The 19,759-nt window shown below is 55.0% G+C and overlaps 7 protein-coding genes across 7 annotated transcripts; 5 read left to right on the plus strand and 2 right to left on the minus strand.

The window, feature by feature from the left end:
• The first annotated feature begins 495 nt into the window (after positions 1-495).
• Positions 496-2,380, plus strand: K452DRAFT_266131 (uncharacterized protein). The gene is made up of 2 exons (XM_033538779.1): positions 496-1,553; positions 1,608-2,380. Exons 1-2 carry the CDS (start codon positions 579-581, stop codon positions 2,211-2,213), a joined length of 1,581 nt encoding a protein of 526 aa, XP_033400087.1. The 5' UTR covers positions 496-578; the 3' UTR covers positions 2,214-2,380.
• Positions 2,381-2,441: 61 nt separating this feature from the next.
• K452DRAFT_266133 (uncharacterized protein) lies at positions 2,442-4,335 on the plus strand. Its single transcript, XM_033538780.1, has 6 exons — positions 2,442-2,695; positions 2,749-2,841; positions 2,894-3,012; positions 3,067-3,295; positions 3,351-3,451; positions 3,503-4,335. The coding sequence occupies exons 1-6, from the start codon at positions 2,644-2,646 to the stop codon at positions 4,220-4,222; spliced, it is 1,314 nt and encodes a 437-aa protein (XP_033400088.1). The 5' UTR covers positions 2,442-2,643; the 3' UTR covers positions 4,223-4,335.
• Positions 4,336-4,492: 157 nt separating this feature from the next.
• On the plus strand, positions 4,493-8,936 carry K452DRAFT_266137 (uncharacterized protein; the record flags this gene model as incomplete). Its single annotated transcript, XM_033538781.1, has 3 exons — positions 4,493-4,653; positions 4,702-4,902; positions 4,958-8,936. Exons 1-3 carry the CDS (start codon positions 4,532-4,534, stop codon positions 8,934-8,936), a joined length of 4,302 nt encoding a protein of 1,433 aa, XP_033400089.1. The 5' UTR covers positions 4,493-4,531.
• A 1,103-nt stretch (positions 8,937-10,039) lies between these two features.
• On the plus strand, positions 10,040-11,074 carry K452DRAFT_295834 (uncharacterized protein; the record flags this gene model as incomplete). The annotated part of the gene is made up of 1 exon (XM_033541861.1): positions 10,040-11,074. One exon carries the CDS (start codon positions 10,040-10,042, stop codon positions 11,072-11,074), a length of 1,035 nt encoding a protein of 344 aa, XP_033400090.1.
• Positions 11,075-12,245: 1,171 nt separating this feature from the next.
• On the minus strand, positions 12,246-13,447 carry K452DRAFT_194290 (uncharacterized protein; the record flags this gene model as incomplete). The annotated part of the gene is made up of 3 exons (XM_033535911.1): positions 12,246-12,400; positions 12,581-13,000; positions 13,057-13,447. Coding segments are annotated over 3 exons (966 nt in total), but the record flags the coding sequence as incomplete, so codon positions are not given.
• A 1,131-nt stretch (positions 13,448-14,578) lies between these two features.
• K452DRAFT_245158 (uncharacterized protein) lies at positions 14,579-15,534 on the plus strand. Its single transcript, XM_033537970.1, has 3 exons — positions 14,579-14,786; positions 14,860-14,975; positions 15,032-15,534. Exons 1-3 carry the CDS (start codon positions 14,714-14,716, stop codon positions 15,356-15,358), a joined length of 516 nt encoding a protein of 171 aa, XP_033400092.1. The 5' UTR covers positions 14,579-14,713; the 3' UTR covers positions 15,359-15,534.
• Positions 15,535-16,001: 467 nt separating this feature from the next.
• Positions 16,002-19,721, minus strand: K452DRAFT_266142 (glycoside hydrolase family 47 protein). The gene is made up of 3 exons (XM_033538782.1): positions 18,484-19,721; positions 16,773-18,410; positions 16,002-16,694 (listed from the first exon to the last, which is right to left on the minus strand). The coding sequence occupies exons 1-3, from the start codon at positions 19,482-19,484 to the stop codon at positions 16,391-16,393; spliced, it is 2,943 nt and encodes a 980-aa protein (XP_033400093.1). The 5' UTR covers positions 19,485-19,721; the 3' UTR covers positions 16,002-16,390.
• Positions 19,722-19,759: the final 38 nt, after the last annotated feature.

A 19,759-nucleotide genomic window follows, 5' to 3' on the forward strand; every position in this document is an offset into this window, starting at 1 on the left:
GTAACTGCAATATCTCTTCTCGTACACGCGGGAAGCCCTGTGCAACAGGGACAAATTGGGTGAGGGGAATCGATTGCTACCTACGCTGATACGGGACTTGTCTGCTGATGCAATTGTCTCTGTCTGCCTGCTAAAAGACGTACTCCCATCCCCAGAACTCAGCCCCGGAACCTCCGCTCTGTGCTCCAGACCACAGTTTGAATGTTTGCCCATCGACGTGGGGGCGGAGAATTGCTTGGAGCGACAGTTCAGGAGACTGTGGGACCTAAAACTCACTGAATAAGAGATGTTGAGGAAAACAGCTGGCTTAACGGGTGATCTGGCTTGACCGTGGAGTTGGAGGTGTTTAGGCTGATCGTATGCGGCCGGGGCTTGTCGTCATGCATCGGAGATGCGCTATCACGTGCAGGGGTCTGCGACGAGCTGACTCGTGTGATAGGTCCCCGGATAAGGGCTGGAACTCTCGGGCCTCTTTGTCTTATGGACAGCTTTCAACATGCGACTGGCTCCCCAAACCCTGTCCCACTTCGAGTCTTCTCCCTTCTGAGCCACACTCACACATCGATCGTTCCCCCAAGATGCTATTGCCGCTCAAGGCATTGGCACTCGGTGCTGCCTTGCCTCTCGCGCTTGCGCTCTCGCCTTCGGAAATCCCCGCGGACTGGCCGGTCAACAAGCTCATTACCACTGCCAACGAGAACCTGGCGGCGGGAAACCCTCAGGATGCCTTGACATACTTCGACGCGGCCATAAACAAAGATCCGCAAAACTACCTCACTTTCTTCAAGCGCGGCGCGACCTACCTCTCGCTGGGAAAGAACACCCAGGCTCAGCAGGATTTCGACAGAGCGCTCGCCATTAAGCCGGACTTTGACGGCGCTCTGCTGCAGCGGGCTAAGATAAGGGGCAGGAACGGTGACTGGGAGAATGCCAGGCAGGACTACGAAAAGGCCGGGAAGAAGGGTGGCCAGGAAATCGCGGAGCTGGGGGAAGCGCAAGGTGCGACCACGTTGGCATTTGAGGCGGAAAAGCAAGGAGACTGGGACGGATGTGTCACCAATGCTGGCATTGCTATCATGGTGGCTGGTGGAGCGCTGGACTTGCGGAAGCTTAGGGCGAGATGCCGCTTCGAGAAGGGAGAGGTCGTGGAAGGAGTCAGTGACCTGCAGCACGTTCTGCAAATCTCGTCCGGTTCCATGGAAGCACACCTTCAGAGCTCGGCTATGACTTTTTACTCTCTCGGCGAAACCGACAAAGGACTTGCCCAGATTAGAAAGTGTCTTCACTCGGATCCGGACGCCAAGGCCTGCATGAAACTTATGAAACGGGAAAAGGCTCTTGACAAGCGGTTAAGCAAACTCAAGGGACTACTCGAGAAAAGGCAATTCAGCAGCGCGGTCAAGCAGTTGGTCTCTTCAGGAGAAGACGGAAGCTTGCTTCAAGATGTGAAGCAAGACACCCAATCGTACAGGGAACAAGGTTATGTCCACGGCAAGGCTCCTGATGGTCTGTACCATAACTTGGTTGAGATGACATGCGAAGCATACGTCGAGGTATGTTACCATTTTGCGACGAAACATACCGCCACGGCTGCTAACGTCTCCTAGATGAACAACAAAAAGCGCGCTCAACCGTATTGCTCCGAGGCGCTCACGTTCAACCCTACAAACATCCACGGTCTTCTTCTGGAAGCGGAACGTCAAATCGACGCCGACGAGTTTGAGCCAGCCATCAAGACGCTCAATGATGCCAAGGAGCATCATCCGGGCAACCGCAAGATCCAAGAGCTTCTTCAAAAAGCGCACAACCTGCTGCGCCGTTCGAAGCAAAAGGACTACTACAAGGTCTTGGGGGTCAGCAGAGACTCAGACGAGAGGACGATCAAGCGCGCTTATCGCCAGCTCTCGAAGCAATTCCACCCGGATAAGGCGTCGCAGAATGATCTTACTCCCGAGGATGCCCAGAAGAAGATGGCTGCCATCAACGAGGCCTACGAAGTCCTGAGTGACCCAGAGCTGAAGGCTCGCTTTGACAACGGCGACGACCCGAACGACCAAGAGCAGCAACGCGGCAACCCGTTCCAACAAGGCTCGCCGTTCGGTCAGGGCCCCGGAGGAGGTCAGTTCTTCATGAGGCAGGGTCCTGGTGGCTCTTTCAAGTTCTCTGCAGGCGGCGGTGGTTTCCAGTTCCCGGGCGGATTTCAATTCCCTTAATCTATTGCTTTGCGATAGCGTGCGGAGGAGTTTTGCGGTGTTCTAGCGGCGCTTGAGAGGGTATTTATACCAGGACGTGCGAGTCATCGTGCATTGGCACAGGGCTTGGGTGGAGTAATTCGATAAGAGCATTGCTATTTTTGCTGCATATTTGAACGGTGTTGCACACTCGCGGTGAAGTCGAGCGTGCGGCTTGATCACGCAGACGCCTGTGACTTGGGCATATTGTGATAATCGCTGTCCACGGTGCCCAGCTGTGGTCCTGTCGTGACCTGGTGACTTGTTGTTCTGCGGGTCGTCTGCCAGCCGCTGCCGCTGATCTCGCGTAGGAGATGGAGCCCCGGCCTGCAAGCTCCAGGTAAATAAGTTGCCCCTCTACCGCCCGCCCCACGATCAGCAGAGACGATGCATTGTGCGCGCCGGCGACAGCATGGAATTCGAGGTGTCGTACAGCCTCGAAAATGAAGAGGAGTTCTGGGCCGGTGAGCTGCGCGTGTTATTTTATGCCGCGCCGGACGCTGACTGACGATACCAGAGCTCGATGATATCCTCTCCGCAGACTGCCCAGCCCACGAGCAGATAGACAACGCCCTGCGATCCTACCTCAGCTTCACCAAAGGCTTCAAAGGTATGCAGCCCTCGGGCGAGCCTGCAGAGGGACCAAGCGCTGACGCTGCCAGAGGAATACCTCCAAACCGAAGACGACATCGAGCAATGTGTTCGCAAGCTGTTTGAAGCCCCGCTCTTCACGGCGCACAAGGCCTACGTGCGGAGACAGTTTATATACTCTCTGATCCAGGTAAGAGAGATCCCACACGCTCCGCCTGCTCGAGAGGAGTCTAACGCACACTAGGAAGATGATCCCGCGACCCTTCACCTTGTCGCAGCCTTCCTGCTGTTCGACGGCACCGACGATGATGACCGTGACACATTCAAGATGATGGAAACCGAGGGGGCATTCAGCAGGCTCGTGGAGCTTATCAAGAAACTCGACGGAGACGATCATAGAGAGCTGCACCGGATGCTTCTGCAGCTGTTATATGAGATGGGGAGGATACAGCGCTTGACATACGCGGACTTGTGTGAGTATTGGACACGCTGGCAGCCACAGCGAGACCAGGCTGACCTGGCTTCTAGCCGCCATCGACGACACGTTCGTGCTCTACCTCTTCCAGGTCGTCGAGGAGCTCTTCAATGACCCCAACGATCCCTATTGCTACCACGTCATTCGCGTTCTGGTATGGCCTTAAAAAATGTGCCCACTTCTCAATGCTAACACCCATTTACAGCTAGTCCTGAACGAGCAATATTTCGTCGCTAATATTCCGCCGCCTCCTGTTCCCCTCACGAATCGGGTGATCAAGGCTCTTTCAACCCATGGACACATATACAAGACATTCGGAGAAAACCTAATCCTTTTATTGAACCGGGAAGTCGAAACTTCTTTGACCCTTCTCATCCTCAAGCTACTTTACCTCCTCTTCCTCACCGACAAGACGGCAGACTACTTCTACACCAACGATTTGCACGTGCTGATTGACATCATCATCCGTAACCTGCTGGATCTTCCATCCGACTCGATTTCCGCAAACGCTGTCCGCCACACGTACCTTCGCGTGTTGCATCCGCTTCTCGCCAACAGCCAGGTCAACCAGCCTCCGCACTACAAACCCTCAGAGCTGCTCAGGGTGTTGAACAGTTTGAGCGAGTCCAACGACAACCCGTGGAGACACTTTGACTCCAGAGACGAAACGACGATTCGTTTAGCCAAGCGGTGCGCGGATGTGGCATGGCTCAAGCCGCGGCAAAGTGGCATTGCCTCTCCCGACGCCGATGCAGGCCGCGAAAGCCCTAGCACCGACTCTGGGCATAAGACGGTGGCGCAACGTATGTTAGGTATGAGCGTTCCTTCAGCGGGAGATAGTGCACTCAGCGTTGTAGAGGTCGCAACACACACGGAGAAGCCCGGTGTCTTGACACCCAGCAAAGAACGTGGAGATCAGGGCTAGAGACGATGGGTGGAGGGTAATGTGTCGTATTGCTTACTGCGAGCTGGGCAAGCATGGTGTTGGGGCTTTCGGGAATTCAATAGCACAAATGCGAAGACTCCAAAATTCGGCCTAGTCTGAAATACATTATGTTTTCGTATGATTGTTCTCTTGGTGGTGGCTCTCACCAGCCGAGTGGCTTGTGCGTTATAGGGCTGAAAGACAACGTCATGGCGATTTCCGAGCTACAAACGCGCCCCGCGTCTTTCGGCTGCAGTAGCATGTGCGGCTCGTTCCATTCCCTTCGAACATTAGCTTGAACTTTGCGACATGGCACCCGTCAACAAAGCAGCCTTGAAGGCTGCCAAAGCGGCCTTGGACGCTCAGAAGTGGGATGAGGCCATCACGCAGGCTCAGGTAGTCCTGGACTCGGATCCGGACAACTACTTCGCGTAAGCAAACCTTGAAGTTTCTCGAGGCATTGGCTGATGGCTACACAGGAAGTTGTTCACTGGTCTTGCCCATACCAAAAAGGGCGAACCCGAAGACGCCGCCAAGGCCTACGAAGCTGCCACGAAGATCAAACCGGACGACGATCAGGCATTGCTCGGCCTGCGGAGCTTGTACGAGGAGCAGGGCGGGAAGAAAATCGATGAATACACCAAAGTTGGCGTCAAGCTAGCAGAGATATATGCAAAGGCGTAGGTCAGAGGCAGCAGTTCGGCTTGGTGCAAATATTGACTGGTTGCGCTGCAGAGAAGATCTCCACCGTTGCCAGGTCGCGCTAGACAAGATCGTGGACCTTGCCAGAGCCCAAGGCACAAAAGCGCAATACAAGCGCGCGCTGGAGGCCGCATACCTGCCCACGAGCTCGACCTACAGCTTCGCCGAAGGCCGCGTTCCTCATCCCTCGCATACCTACACGCGACTCGCCGAGATTACCGAGACCGAAGAGAAAGAGCGCATAAACAAGGAGATTGGTGAGAGGCGGACTCGGTTGGGTGCGAGGCTTACCCAGGTCACGACGGAAGTCAAGCGCGAGGTCTTCACCAAGAGCAACCTCGAGGAACTATATCAGAATGTCATCGATTGGACGGGCGACGATGAGGTGCGACGGGAGTATGAGGAGAAGATGTTTCAGCGAGCCTATGATACGCTTGTCGTGCTGCCGTCTGAGAAGAAGGAGGCCAAGAGGGATCAGGTTGCGAAACAAGCCCACGGCATGGTCATCATTAAGCATCCGTTTGCTTTAGCCTGGCAGCTTGAGCTTGAATGGAAGGATGTGGAATCCTTACAGGAATACGACGCAAATATCGTGCGCGAATTCATTGAGTTCTTCCCAGACAATGGCTTGGCGAGGCTCTTGAAGGGCTATCTGACGAGCGAAATCGCGCCTTTCCCGCTCAAATTGCCGCAGGAAAAGGATGAAGAAGAGAAGGAGGAAAATAAAGAGCCCCCTTTGAGTCCGGAGGATCGACTGCTGCTCATGTCTGATGGGTTGGATGACTCCAAGCAATCTGTTCTGGCTCATCGCCTGATGAGCGAATACTACCTGCACCTTGAAGAGCATGAGCCAGCAGTCGAAGTAACCCGGAAAGGCTTGAAACTTCTTGTCGCCGAGTCGCAAAAGTCCGGCCTTTCGCTCCAGAATATCAAGGACGCAATAAGCAGCACACTTGCTACGTCGCTCATCCAATATCAATCGCCGAAGAACCACCCAGAAGCTAAAGAAATCTTCAACGAGATTTTGAACCGCAAGTCTACGTTCACCCCTGCCCTTATCGGTGTGGGTCTTATCCTAGAAGAGGAGGAAGAATATGCCGAAGCCATCAGTTTCTTGAGCAGAGCCCTCGATCGCGATCCAGAGAATGCCCGAATTGGTGCGGAAGCGGCGTGGTGCAAGGCTCTCAATGGCGACCATACAGCTGCTCTGGAGGAGTTGGAGCAGTACCTGCCAAAGATGACGACCAATGATCCTCGCTCTCGTGACTTGCGTGCTCAGACGCTGTTCCGCATCGCCATGTGCATTTGGAAGATTGACCCCACAAGGCAAGCACGGAAGGACAGGACGGGTGCTTACGCCAGGCTGTTGCAGGCAATCAAGACCAACCCGAACCTTGCTCCCGCTTACACTAGCCTGGGCATTTACTACGCTGATTATGCTCGCGACAGGAGACGCGCAAGACAGTGTTTCCAGAAGGCGTTTGAACTGTCAGCATCGGAGATTGAAGCTGCTGAACGTCTGGCCCGTTCGTTTGCGGATCAGGCCGATTGGGACATTGTCGAGGTGATTGCACAGCGCGCGATAGATTCTGGCAAGTGCAAGCCCGCGCCAGGATCCAAGAAGAAGAAGGGTGTCAGTTGGCCGTTCTCTGCCCTTGGTATTGTCCAGATGAACAAGCAAGAGTACAACAAGAGCGTCGTCTCCTTCCTGTCCGCGTTGCGGATTAGCCCGGATGACTACCACTCTTACGTGGGCTTGGGAGAAAGCTATCACAATTCTGGCCGATACAACTCGGCGCTCCGGACTTTCAAGTATGCTGAAGACCCCACTGATGGCGTGCAGATGCAGAAGCCTGCAGAGAACTGGTTCACAAAGTACATGCTTGCAAACGTCAACCGGGAACTTGGGTCTTATGATGAGGCTATCGGAAGCTACAAGGAGGTCTTGGAAAGCCGACCAAAAGAGTTTGGAGTTTCTATAGCTCTGCTTCAGACGCTCGTCGAAAGAGGCTGGCGACTGATTGAAACGGGGTTCTATGGCCAAGCTGCGGACAGTGCCATTGGAGCCATCTCCGTCGCAAAGGGTGTCGCTGAGTACAAACCTGAGGCCTTCAACCTGTGGAAGGCTGTTGGCGACGCATGTTCTTTGTTCACTTGGGTCCAAGGTCGAGTCGACGACTTTCCTTCCGGCAGTGTCCAGGAATTGCTCGAAATTGGCATTGCAAAGGAAGAGTTTGACGCCTTCTCGGAGGTTGACGGTGTCAGCCAGGCCCAGCTGAGCTCGCTCGGCGAGGCGGCCGAAGACACGGCTTCCAAGATTCGCAAATGCCTTGATGCTGCCGTTCTGGCGCAGAAGCGCGCCATCCACGCTTGCTCTCATGACATTCATGCTCAAGCGGTGGCTTGGTACAATCTTGGCTGGACGGAGTACCGGGCTCACGCATGCAACGAGCAGAAGCCCGACCAGGCAGCGCAGGGAAAGAAGTCCATGAAGCTGCTGAAGGCGGCCATGCGCTGCTTCAAGAGAGCCATCGAGCTCGAGGCCGGAAACTTTGAGTTCTGGAACGCTCTGGGGATTGTCACGACGCAGTTGAACCCGAAGGTCGCGCAGCACGCTCTGGTGAGGAGTCTGCATCTCAACGAGAGGAACGTCAAGGCTTGGGTCAACCTTGGCACGTTGTACCTTCTGCAGAACGACTACGAGCTTGCTCACATGGCTTTCGCCCGGGCCCAGTCCACCGATCCGGACTATCCTCAGGCTTGGCTGGGCGAGGGGCTGATCGCTCTCCTCTTGGGCGACGCAAAGGAAGCCCTGTCACACTTTACTCACGCATTCGAGATTAGCGATTCGGCTCCTCTGATCATCAAGCGCCAATATGCCCTGTCCACGTTTGACCACCTCCTGTCATCGTCCACGGCATCAAGCGACATTGCCAACCTCATCCAGCCCCTCTTTGCTCTGCAGCAGCTGCACTCGCAGAAGCCGACAGACATCCCGCACCGCCACCTCGCAGCGCTGTACCTCGAGCGGGTCGGCAACTACTTCGCCGCCATCGAGGCTCTGGAGGCCATATGCGCCGCCGCCGAGGCCGACTACGAGGTCTCGGAGTCGCCGCAGGCGCTCGCAAGATTCGCGCAAGCAAAGACGGACCTGGCCCGGAACCGGCTCGCAGCAAGCGATTTCGGCGGTGCAGCCGAAGACGCAGAAACGGCGCTGGACCTCACGGGCGAGGAAGAAGGCACAGGGCTCAGCGCCGAGTCGCGGCGCAAAGTGCGGCTAGGAGCGCGCCTCACGGCCGGGCTGGCGCAGTACTACCTCAATGACATGGATGCCGCGCTCGCGCATTTCCGCGCCGCGCTCGAGGCCAGCCGCAGCGCGCCCGACGTCGTGTGCCTGCTGGCCGAGGTGCTGTGGGCCAAGGGCGGCGCGGCGGAGAAGACGGTCGCGCGCGACCAGCTGTTTGCGTGCGTGGCGGAGCACGCGGATCATGTTGGCGCTGTGGTGCTGCTGGGCGCCATGGCGGCGGTGGATGAGGACAAGGAGACTATGGACGCGGTGCGCGCGGACTTGCAGGCTTTGCGCACGCGTCCCGGCCTTGGTTTGCAACAGCTGCACCGGGTCGAGACGGTGCTGGAGAGTATCGCCGCGTTGTCCGGTGGCGGGGAGGCGGCAGCGGCGCGCGCAACGCGGGCGGAGATGGCGACAAGCATCATGCTGGCGCCGCAGCGGGCGCACGGGTGGGCGCAGCTCGCGGACGCGGTTGCGGTTGCGACGAACGACGACGAGGGCGAGGCAGGGTTCGCGGCGCAGATGGCGCTGGCGACGGCCAGGCGCGCCGTCCCGCCCTCGGGGCCGTTGGATGCGGCGGGGTTGGCGGGGGCGTATGCGCGCGCGGGCTCGCTGGCGGATGCGCAGAGGGCGGTGCTGTGCGCGCCTTGGTTTGCGGGAGGGTGGAGGGGGGTGGGGGATGCTGTTGCTGCTGTGGATGCTGCTGGTGGGGGTGAGAAGTGAGAGGTGAGGTTGGGTGCTTACTGTGTATTGTGTGCGAAGAAAGAAATGACTAGGTAGGGAGGCTGAGACGTGACTGGCGGTGTTGGTTTGTTGGGTTTGTTGGCTGGCTGGTTCGTTAGTCGAGAGCGCGTCCGTGTTCCCGTCCCTGTTCGTGTTTCCTTTCGTGCTGTGTTGTGTCGTGTTGTGTGTTGCTTTTGTCTCCAGATCCAGTCCAATCCAATCCAATCCGGCGCGTCGTTGTGGCACAGCTGTGGGCTGGCTGCGACAACCGGGAGACACAGGGCAGGGCAGGGCATTGTATGTACGTATGTGTGCGGGCGGGGAGAGGGGAGGCGAGCAGGCTTTATGAAGCGCGGCCTTGCTGCAACACAGGCACGCGCCCTGCAATTTACTACCTACATACATATACCAACCAACCAACCACACGGTGATCGCATCGCAGCGCATCGTTCCGCTCCGAATCTCACCGAAGGGCACACGCACGGGGCTTAACTACGCGTTCGCTTGACCCTTTCATCCCGGAGCCGAACGCGTCTGTGTCCTCTCGCCCTCCTGGGCGTGCACTCCTTTAATCCACGAAAAGAGAGAATTCGGAGGATAATTAAAAATATTAAAAAGGAGGGGATAGGCGAGATATTGGGGGAGGGGGAGAAACTTACCTGCGAAAGACGCCACTACGCAGCGCTAACGCTACTCGCAACGCTACACTACCTACTCTGTCAGCTTTAACCCTACTGCTGCTGCTACTACTACTACGACGACGACGACGACGACGACGACGGATCCCCCTAGAAACAGCACGGGACGATACGAGAACCAAAACTCCAAAGAAAAACCACACGCTCGAGAATCAGAACCCTCCAATTCCAACTCAAAAAAAAAAATAAAAATAAAAATAAAAAAATAAAAATAAAGAAAAATCGAAAATCTCTCCCCAAGAAAATCCAAAAGTCAACCCCCAACCCCGCAAAAAAGCAACCAAGCACACCACAACCACAACTCCCAAACCCGCACCACAACAACGGGGCCACCCCCCTCCACAAAACACAACCCCCAAACCCCTCCCCAAAAAAAAACCCCCCCAAACAAACCCAAACAAACAAATGTTCACGCTCAGCACGTCCCCGCACCCGCAACGCGCGGCGCTGCTCAACGGCCCGACCGTCGACGTCGTCGTGCCCTTCGCCAGCTGCGCCGACCTCACGCACACGGTGCCGGCGGTGCCGCGGCAGCTGCTGTTTGCGTGCGCGCGGGAGGCGGCGCTGCAGCTGCGGGCGAGCGCCGACGTCGTGCCGCTGGGGCTGGGGATCGAGGTCGGCTTTGGTGTCGGGATGATGGGGCTGGGGATCGAGGGGTTTTGCGCGTCGCCGACGGGGAGCGGGAGCGGGGGTGTTGGGTCGCCGACGGTTGAGAGCGCGGCGGGAGCGGGATGGGGAGCGCTAGGGGCGGCGGGGGCGCGCGGGAGCGTCGGGAGCGTGCGGAGCGTTGGCAGCGGTGGGAGCGGCAGCGGGATGAAGAGCGCCGCGGGCGCGGCGGGGAGACGGTCCGTGGTGCTGTCGTCCGAGGCGAGCGTGTCGCCCGCGGCCGTCGAGTTCCTGCTGGCGTACCTGCGCCGCGCGTGCAAGGAGGAGGTGGTGCCGGCGCTGTTTCCCGGGGCGGCGAGCTGGCGGCTGGGGGTGCAGGTGCTGGGGGCGGCGCGGGGGCTGGGGGTGCGGGAGGTGGAGGGGGGGTGCGTGCGGTTTCTGCGGGGGTGGATTGGCGGTGCGGGCGAAGCATCAGAACGAGGCGAACGAGGCGAAGCGGGGGAACAGGGAGGCGCGCTGCCGCTGAGTGTCGACGATGTCAAGGTGTTGGTTATGACGGTCGGCGAGCGCGATCCGCTGGTCAAGGAGGTGGTGGAGCGAGTGAGGGCTGAGGAGGCGGAGAGGGGCGAGGGCGACCTCGGCGCGTATTTGAGGGAGAATTGGCGGGGGGTGTGGGAGAGGGCGGGGAGGGGGAAGCAGCTGGATAAGAAGAGGGGCGTGGCGATGGGGCGGAAGATGATGTTTCGCCGGAGTAGGCCGCTTAGTATGCCGGTTAGTATTAAGGAGGCTGTGGTGGAGGAGGACGAGGGCGACGAGGCCGAGCGCAGGGAGTAGGTGTTGGGTTTTGTGCGGGATGCTTGCTGCTGTCTTTTGTTCTTGGTGTGTATTTCCCTCCTTGCTGGTCGAGGATAAGTAGCCTGTTTAATTGTTTTTGTGCATAGTAATATATATATATATACATGTATATACTTGTCTCTATGGAATTTGTGCGTTGGTATTGTGTCTGAGAGTTTGTGAATTTATACTGTCTTTCTCCGTTGTATTTCAATGCATAATTGGTCGACTGTTCCAGTTCGTGTCTAGCTTACTTGTAAAGACGAGTTGTATTTGTGATTTGTGATGCATGAACCACTAACGCGTTCTCCTGTCTGCACATCGTTCCAGACCTCTGTGTCATTTGAGATTGTAAAAGCGGTGGGTTAGATGGAAAGCCAATGATTGAGAATTTGCAACACAGTACATACAAAGATGTCCTCTACTCATTTACGCCGTGCATAATTAACAAAGCCAAAATTACCGCGCCACAGAAATTTGGTGACAGAGTGACCGTTGTTGAAGAAGAAACAGATAAATTCCCTTTTATGAATTTTTCGCCGGCTTGTCTTTTCAGATTATGGTGATCGTCCGCAATTTGAAAGTGTTTCGCAATTCTAACCATCTCTTCATTGCATCCGAAGAAGCATTCAGGGGTCTTGTAGCAAGACCAACTCGCTTATGTGTCCTCTTGGTTGGCCACTTGTTGTAATACGAGAGCGTACGAGGATGCCCAAGGACGGTCGGTTACAAGACAGGCACAGTAGTATAACAAATGCTGTAAGACATGTCTTTCCACTTCTCCGTTGTCGTTTAGCTCAGGTATCGGCTCTCTAGTGAATGCTTTCTCAAGTCTAGCCGTGTCAAACGCAATCGTCATGGGCGATTGGATATGTGTTGGGATTTGGCCACATAGTCCTTGAATTGTGAGACTACCTCCAAGGAAAGTCGTATAAGGGTCGGCGCCAGTTTGAATTCGAACATTGAGAATTCTAGTTTCCTTTTGAAACTGGTCTTCCCTTTTCAACGACCGAAACTTGACAGGATTACATGTCTTTGCCCAACTCCAAGACGGAATGTGACAGGAACCAAATGACTCATCACCACTGTGAGCCACAGTCTCCCATAACAGACCATATAACCCATAGATTTGCGATTCCCAGATGCCGGCCATATAGCCACCGAGAGGAATTTTGTCATCGGCAATAGTAGAAAACTCTCGAGCCAAACCAGCGATTGCCGGAAATTTGTCTTCTGGCTTCGTTAATTTTCGGGTTGTATAGTCCTCGACTATTAGGAGCCAACGGTAAGATGCAGAAAGAGTTGCAGGCTCATGAATTAAGGTCTCTGGCGTAAATATTTCTTCGTGGATGCCGTAGTTATCAATCCAAGGGCTACAACATGGTACTGGAACCGTATTGCCATTGCATTTGTCAAGGAAAGCCAAAAACCTTTCTGGGGGAGGGGTTAAAAGTGGTTCCTTCAGAATGGGGAAGTAGCGGCGAAGACGATTTGAAGCTTTATGACGCTCGTATTTGTAAATCTTTTCCCACTCGTCTATGTGAAGTTCGCCGAAAGTCCCCTCCGGGATCCTAGCGGAATGACATTGCCAGTAATTCTGATGTTTGCCGAACCAAATTACTCGGGGGGCGAGTTTCTCCTCTTGTAGAGTCCATCCACGTCGTGTTAATGCGCATTCTTTTGTCATTTTCTTGAAGTCGTCCAAGACCGTTCTCAAACAAGGCTGGTTGTGTTCTGTTTCATCTGTACCGCGAGCCCAGATAGTCCGCTTTTTGTCAATACGAAGCTTACAGAGAGCGGAAGAAGGTCGATGGTGTAGAAACCCATCGTGGCTTGTGGCTGCATCCGCTGCTGCTATGCAGATGGTTGAGTTTTTGTATACTTCGGCCATCTTCGCTGCTTCGTTTTGCCAGTCGTTTGTGTCATCTGATATTGTATCGTCAGTGGGTAAACTGAACGACTAGGACAACAGAAGCCAATACCTTGGAATATACAAATAGAATCAATCCACAAATATTGCAACCCAAGGTTCCTTGCAATGAATACAGCATCTTGGAAGTTTTGGGGCAACTCATTCAAAGTGAATCCGCGCTTGCGCTGGTCCAAGTTTGTCGTCGTTGTTACGAAATGTCTGACACCTCCCCAACAATGACTGAGGACCGCATACTGCCCACTTTCGCCTTTTGTTTCGTATAAAAACAATTTCGAATGGCCTTCTCGAGAGCCAACGTTAATTACCCTGGTTGGAAGTTGCTTGGCGGAGACCGATTGGCACGTGCTAGCGTGGTTTGTTACGCAGTTGTGAAACCATTCATTCAGTTTGCATAGAGTCTGTGACGATTTCGGATCTGGATCGACATGCCTACCAAGGACAGGACTGTAACTGATGGTTGATTTGTCTGCGCTCAGCTGAGGTTAGATTGGTCTCGTTGGATTGAAATTACGCACTTATTTGAATTGAACATATCAAATTCGATTTCTGTACGCCAAGTCCAATCGTCACCAAGGTACACAACCAGCCTATCATGCCAACCTTTGAAATCGAGGGACCAGGGCCAAACGGTTGCAGACATTCTTGTGTGGATATTAACAGACAATACGGAGGACTTGTCCCAAGGGTGATTTTCGGGCTGAGTAAATTTACTCTTAAACTCAGCGTAAAAAATTGCACACAACTCGCACCCAGCCAGAGCTGAAGCTACCAAGGCTCTTAAAGACGGCTGGTGCTTGTATGAAACGTGTGATGAGTGATGTGGGCTAGAGAGACAGTATTTCAATTTTGCGAAAGGGTTCCAGCGGTGCTTATAACAACTAAAGCGGTGTTCATCAAGGGTTTCTTTGCCATGTTTCAGTAACTCTTTCAATGTGAGCCCTTCGCAATATTTGCATCGCATACTTGAGGATTTGCAAAACTTGGTCCGAATAGTCGAAAGGGAAAGGACGCAGGGGGGAGTTGAGAGATGTGGAGAGTCGGAAAAGTGAAATATCGAGCAATGCGAGTCACAAGAACTGTCGGAAAGAAAGAAAAATAGGAGCGCGAGTCTAAATATATCAGCTCAGCTGGGTCGCACGCTGTGCAACCTAGTTAACCACTTCAGTGTAACCGGACAGACAAGGGTAGCTGACCAGCTGAGCGCTTGCAGCCAGCTCATTAGTGGATATTAATCATAGTATTTAGGCATCTGAGGTTAGCAAATGATAGAAGTTTGCAAGCCTCCATCTCGACGTGTCCAATGGTAGTGCATCTGACGCCGCATAAATTCAGATGAAGCCGAGGAGAGAAGATACGGCAGTACGATAGATTTAATAACAGTAATCAACCAGGTAAAGAGATTTATGGCGCTGTATGAGAGTATGAGGACTGTACTTGCCATGGTGTGAAGAGGTGATGGATGGCGCTTGGTGTAGAAATAGAGTTGCTGAGCTTGAGTCAGGCAGTCCCCAAGACATGACTCGACCCCGGATATTCACCTCTGCCTTCTAGAAGAAGACATGGAAAAACAACAAAAGAGACATCACAGACAATAGCTCCACTTCAACGTTTCTGTAACCCGCTCAAGAACCCAAGTCTGAGACCATTCAAGCTTTTCTCGAAACCATCGCATTTCAAGCGTGAAAACTTTTTCAGTCACTCTCACCATGGCCGCCAAACCGGCCGCCGCAGCCGCAAAGGCCAAGTCCAGACGCAGCAGGAAGAAGAGCCGCACGGAGAGTACGTGGAATTATCCTCCTTTGCTCAGATACCATATCTTTTTATCCGTCCAATTTCTCACAATCTCCAACAGTCTATTCCTCATCCAGCAGCGAAGCCAGCAGCAGCAGCGAGAGTGAGAGCGAAAGCGAAGTCGAGCAGAAAAAGCCCAGCAAGAAACAGAAGACGACTGCCACCGCTCCCTCAACCGTAAGTCACTCCCCCCATCCCAACCAACTCCCTCACCACCAACCTAACCACCACAGGCCCCCGCCCCCAAGACCAGCAAAAAGGCCGCCGCACCAGCCGTCAAGAAAGCGCCATCCCCATCCCCATCCCCCTCATCATCTTCAGCATCCTCATCGCCAGAGCCAGAGTCCGGCGCCCCGTCCACTGCCGCAGCAGCCGCGGTGTTCCCGTCCTGGTACCTGCGCACCGTGACGGCAGAGCTGGCCGAAGACCTCGACAAGGTGCGCGCGGCGCCCGATTTCCGGGATTCGGCGTTGCCGCTGCTCGTGCATGCGCTGCAGCAGGGCGAGGGCGTGTTTACTGCGAGGGAGAAGGCGAGGGTTATGGGTGCGGGGAGCGCTTAGGTGAACGGTGGAGGTTTGTTTTCTGTCTTCTATTTTCGGGTCTGCGTTTCTGAATCTCTCTCTTTGGAAGAGTCGAGGTAGAGGGAAGGCCAGGTTTTGGGTTGGCGTTTAGTTAAAAATTGCTTTAATAGGCATTCGCCATTGCCCTGCCGCGAGAGTATAAAAAGTCTTCCATCTTGCATTCTCAACATCTCATCTCTTCTCCATGAGTTCAGTCAACCATTGGGTTCGACACTGGGCCAAATTGAGTGGTCGATGAACACTCCATATTGGCGGGGAAGTTTCATTTCACTCTTATGCCTCTCCTCCAACAAGAAGAAACCGCGTTTCCGAAACCAAAGCATGTGTTCTAACATACCACCATCACGCAACACTGCCACTCTCCACCACAACCCCCCATCGCCGACGATTGTCAGCACATTAAAATGCTGTCATATGTCGCCAAAGTCCGACAACAAATCAGCTAGATTTAGCGCTATAGCGCAGCCATTCAAGGCTCACAGAGTCACTGCGTAGAGTAGATCATGCCCGGGAGGACCACGTGCATTTTGTGTTTCTACGGAGGCAGCTTGCTTCGATTTGCAAGGCTTGTCGTGGAGACCATAGTCCAGCAACGCTGGTCCTTTATATACCGCACAACTATGAGCTCACGTCTGTATCAACATTCAGCACCTTAGGTAGTCTGAAGCGCGTTAGTTAGTATACAAATAATGCAAGACAGACCCTCACATAGCACGATAACGCGCATAAATTAACCGATCATCGAATTGCCACGAGGACAGACACTCGCGAAGTAGCCAGACGCCAAAAGAAGCAGAACCGAAAGTCCATAGGTCTCGCCTCTTCTTACAAACACACCTCACAACAGCACACTCCCTCACCCCATCAAAAAAGCATGTAAACGTAATTCTTATTCTCAAACCCGCAAAAAATACCAGACCAAACCAAAAGAAAAAATAACCCCAACCAACCCATCATCACCAACTTTCAAAAAACTCTCATCAATCATGACTCCCTCTCCCCCTCCACTGCTTACTCGCCCGCATCCGGTCGTCTAAAAGGATGCGCCTCAGTATTAAGGACCCAATCATCCAAGCTCACCAGCTCCTCGTCCGCAAACAGCAAGTAAAAGTACTTGAGCGTCTCGGCGAGCCAGAAACTCTCCATCTCGTCCTTGGACACCGGCTCCAGCCGCGTCACGTCGTCGATCGCCGAATAGCCGTACGCGGCCCGGCAGTGCTTCTGCACGGCCTCGAACATCGCCCACCCGACTTCGCGCCAGTGCGCTGAGCCGCTGATCCGGTACATGTACCAGACTGACTCGATGGCTTCGGGGCTGCAGTGCGTTAGTACCCCGTCTTGTTTACTGCTTGTTTTTGCCTCCCGGTGGGAGAGGGGCGTGCAGGGCACTTACCGAAGAATATAACCCCTGCTCGTGACGGCCTTGACGCCCGACGGCAGGCGCTCGTTCTCAATCCTATTCTTAACATACGCCTCATGCGACAGCGGCTTCTGCGGCTTATAAATATGCGCGATGACCGGGTCCTTCTTATCGGGGTCCTCCTCCTCCGCTTCCTGCGCCCCGGTCTCAACTGTCTTAGTCGGCTTCTCCTTCTCCGCGGCCTCCGCACCCGCCGCTGGCTTCTTGCCCGCCATCTCCTTGGCCTTGGCCGCCAGCGCGTCCGCGTTCGCCTTCTTGTACGCCTCGTCGCGCGAGACGTCGCCGAGCTGGCGCTTGATGACGCCCTGGGCGACCTTGACCTCGTCCGTGGGGACGGCTTCGTTGTCCGCCACTGTTGTCGCCGCTTCCGCCGGTGCTTCCGTCGCCTTGGCCCGCGCTTCCGATACCTGGCTGCTGTACCGCGACATCTGCCGCTCGTAGTGCGTCTTGCGCGCCTCCCGGCTAGGGTCCAGCTCCTCGTTGTACCGCGTCTGGTTCCACTCGCAGCCCTTGATGTCGTCGCAGGGCACGAGCAGGAAGGACTCGGGCATGATGCCCGTGTTCGTGACATTGTAGGCCCAGACGCAGCCCTCAGTCAGTTGCTCCGCGATCTCCATGTCGGACTCGATGCCGAAGATCTTGGCACCCAGCGCGAACATTCCACCGGCGAAACAGGTGAGATGGGCACCCTCTGGCGTCAGGATCTCGCCCATGTTGCCTTCGACGTTGGGGATGCTGACACCAAGGGTTCCGGAGAAGAGCACTTCGGGAGATCCGGGCGGAAGCATGGGCTTGTACAGCAACTTGTTGCGTACGGGGACCATGGACTTTTCGTACATGGCCTGGTATTCCTTAACCAAACCGCCGAGAAGAAGGTACTCCTTCGGGAAATACTCGTACATGGAGTCCGACATGCCGCCGAGCGTGAACTGCTCTCTGCCAGTAGCAGAGACAGACGTAAGGCCTTGCGGGATGCAATCGGGATCCTCGGAGACGGCTGCCGCCGCCGCCTTAATGTTTTGCTTCGTGATTTCAGGGGCCGAAGCGTGCTGGGCCATCTTGGTATCCTTGTCCGAGATAGCTGCCGCCTTGCCCAGAGAAAGCGCATCATCCAATTGTCGCTTCCAGAGCGAGTTACCCAGCAAATCATGATCATCATCAGGAACCGGGTTCTTAACGTCGAATCGTTGAGGGTCGGGCTTCACTTTGTCATTCGTTTTTCCATCAGTGACAACAGCACTCTCCTCATTTTTAGTTGACGAGAGTTTGACATCCCCCGCCTTGTCTTCTGCCGCCTTATCCTCTGCTGCCTTAGCCCCTGCGGCCTTGGCCTCTGCCGCCTCCGACACACGTCTGTCAGGGTTCGCAGGAGGCGCTGGCCTATCGCGGCTCTGCCTGTGGCAACCAGAGGCGTCGACGTAAACAGGCCACATGCCGGGTATGCGAGTCTTATCTTGCCATTCGTAAAAAGCATCAGTAATGCGTGCAATAGCGTCGTAGTACTTGGGCTCCTTCGTGAGCTGAGCGAGGCGCGTAAACTCCATCGACAAAGAGCCAATTTCCGCAAGAACGGCGCGGTTTCCAGCTCGATGAGGCTGCGAAGCATAAGTGCTGCAAATCGTTAGAAGTCATTCATAAATCTTGATGTTCGGGGTCCAAAAGACAGAAACGAAAAAGTACTCACGGCATCCAATGGTAATACGTAACGGGCATGCGGTTGGGTGTATCAAAAGCACCCATCAGGATCTCTGCCAACTCCACGGCCTTGTCCAGCAAAACCTTGTGTTTTCCCTCGCTGAGGTCGTAAGCCGAGAGAAGACCACCCAAATACCTGATGGTCGTCTCAAACAGCGGAATATCCTTGCGGAAAGTGGTGGTGAAATCAATCTCTCCCACCGCTTTAACCGCCTCCGCGAATTCATCCTCAAGTCCCATTATGTGTAACGTGTCCAGCGCGTCGACGAGCGTGGCGCCCCATCCAGCAAATGGGTTGCGGCTTCCATTTGACACTGGCGAGAGCTCATCCTTCATCCACGCGTAGTCCTTGTAGCCCTGCCACGAGAAAGTGAACGCCTCCTTGATGGCAGCCAGTTTCTCAATGCGCTCCTTCTTCTGCTCAGGTGTTTCCTTGGCAAAAGTGTGCTGGACCTTCGGCACCGGCTTAGGCGAGCCCGTGGGCAATTGTATCGTCGACGTCACCGGGAAATGCTCCTCCAGCTTCTTCCAGTGGATTGGATCCGCTTCTTCGTGGACAAAGACCTCCTTGCGGCCTTCGTCATGCTCTTCTGGCACGAGAGTCTCCTGCTCTTCCGAGTCGCTTTCAACGGTGTGGTCAGGAGATGATGGCTTGCCCTTCCCGGGAGCCGCAGCAGTCTCTAGCGAGGCCGGAGCGGTTTTCTGCGCGGGCTTGGTGGGCTCGGTAATTGAGGGCAGCTCGAGCTTGTCCTGAGTCTTCTCGGCGGCCGGCACAACAACATCGGGATGCTTGTCTTCCTTGGAGATGGGGCCCTGGGGCGGCGGCACGAGGACGTCAATCTTGTCGTCGGACGCTCCGCTGCCGGTCAGCGAGCTGCCCCTCCATTTCGAGCCGAGGTCGCTGCCGGAGCCGGAAAAGTGGTAGAGGGCGAGGAGGGTGATGACGGCGAAGACCGCCAAGAAGCGGAAACGGCGCGGACGAGGAGGCATAGCAGGCGGCGGTTGTGGGCGGCGGTTGTGGGCGGCCCGCGGACCAGGAGATTGATGCTTAGGTGGTCGGTTGCGGAGGTGGTCGCGTGCTCTCGATCAAACGCGGGAAGAAAGGGTGATGCAAGGACAGCATCTGACAGGCCGGGGCTTGCAATTGCAGTGGTTGAAATAAGAGGGTTGAAATAAGAGGCGCTGGCAGCCAAGGCGGGCGGAGTGGTACATAATGGTCAAGCTAAGCTCTCCCGTTTCGTATCGCGCCGTCTAGAGCTCTTGGC

This window comes from Aplosporella prunicola, assembly GCF_010093885.1.
Source record: "Aplosporella prunicola CBS 121167 unplaced genomic scaffold K452scaffold_6, whole genome shotgun sequence".
Classification (NCBI taxonomy): Eukaryota; Fungi; Ascomycota; class Dothideomycetes; order Botryosphaeriales; family Aplosporellaceae; genus Aplosporella; species Aplosporella prunicola.

What these genes read in the sequence shown, in the direction of transcription:
- K452DRAFT_266131 (XM_033538779.1), top strand. Translation starts at nt 579, where the DNA reads ATGCTATTGCCGCTCAAGGCATTGGCACTCGGTGCTGCCTTGCCTCTC. An exon ending in CATGCGAAGCATACGTCGAG is followed by an intron (nt 1,554 to 1,607) that starts GTATGTTACCAT and finishes AACGTCTCCTAG; the next exon opens with ATGAACAACAAAAAGCGCGC.
- K452DRAFT_266133 (XM_033538780.1), top strand. Translation starts at nt 2,644, where the DNA reads ATGGAATTCGAGGTGTCGTACAGCCTCGAAAATGAAGAGGAGTTCTGG. An exon ending in TGAAGAGGAGTTCTGGGCCG is followed by an intron (nt 2,696 to 2,748) that starts GTGAGCTGCGCG and finishes TGACGATACCAG; the next exon opens with AGCTCGATGATATCCTCTCC. An exon ending in TTATATACTCTCTGATCCAG is followed by an intron (nt 3,013 to 3,066) that starts GTAAGAGAGATC and finishes AACGCACACTAG; the next exon opens with GAAGATGATCCCGCGACCCT.
- K452DRAFT_245158 (XM_033537970.1), top strand. Translation starts at nt 14,714, where the DNA reads ATGGCCGCCAAACCGGCCGCCGCAGCCGCAAAGGCCAAGTCCAGACGC. An exon ending in GAAGAAGAGCCGCACGGAGA is followed by an intron (nt 14,787 to 14,859) that starts GTACGTGGAATT and finishes AATCTCCAACAG; the next exon opens with TCTATTCCTCATCCAGCAGC. An exon ending in CTGCCACCGCTCCCTCAACC is followed by an intron (nt 14,976 to 15,031) that starts GTAAGTCACTCC and finishes TAACCACCACAG; the next exon opens with GCCCCCGCCCCCAAGACCAG.
- K452DRAFT_266142 (XM_033538782.1), bottom strand. Translation starts at nt 19,484, where the DNA reads ATGCCTCCTCGTCCGCGCCGTTTCCGCTTCTTGGCGGTCTTCGCCGTC. An exon ending in ACGTATTACCATTGGATGCC is followed by an intron (nt 18,411 to 18,483) that starts GTGAGTACTTTT and finishes AACGATTTGCAG; the next exon opens with CACTTATGCTTCGCAGCCTC. An exon ending in AGCAGGGGTTATATTCTTCG is followed by an intron (nt 16,695 to 16,772) that starts GTAAGTGCCCTG and finishes AACGCACTGCAG; the next exon opens with CCCCGAAGCCATCGAGTCAG.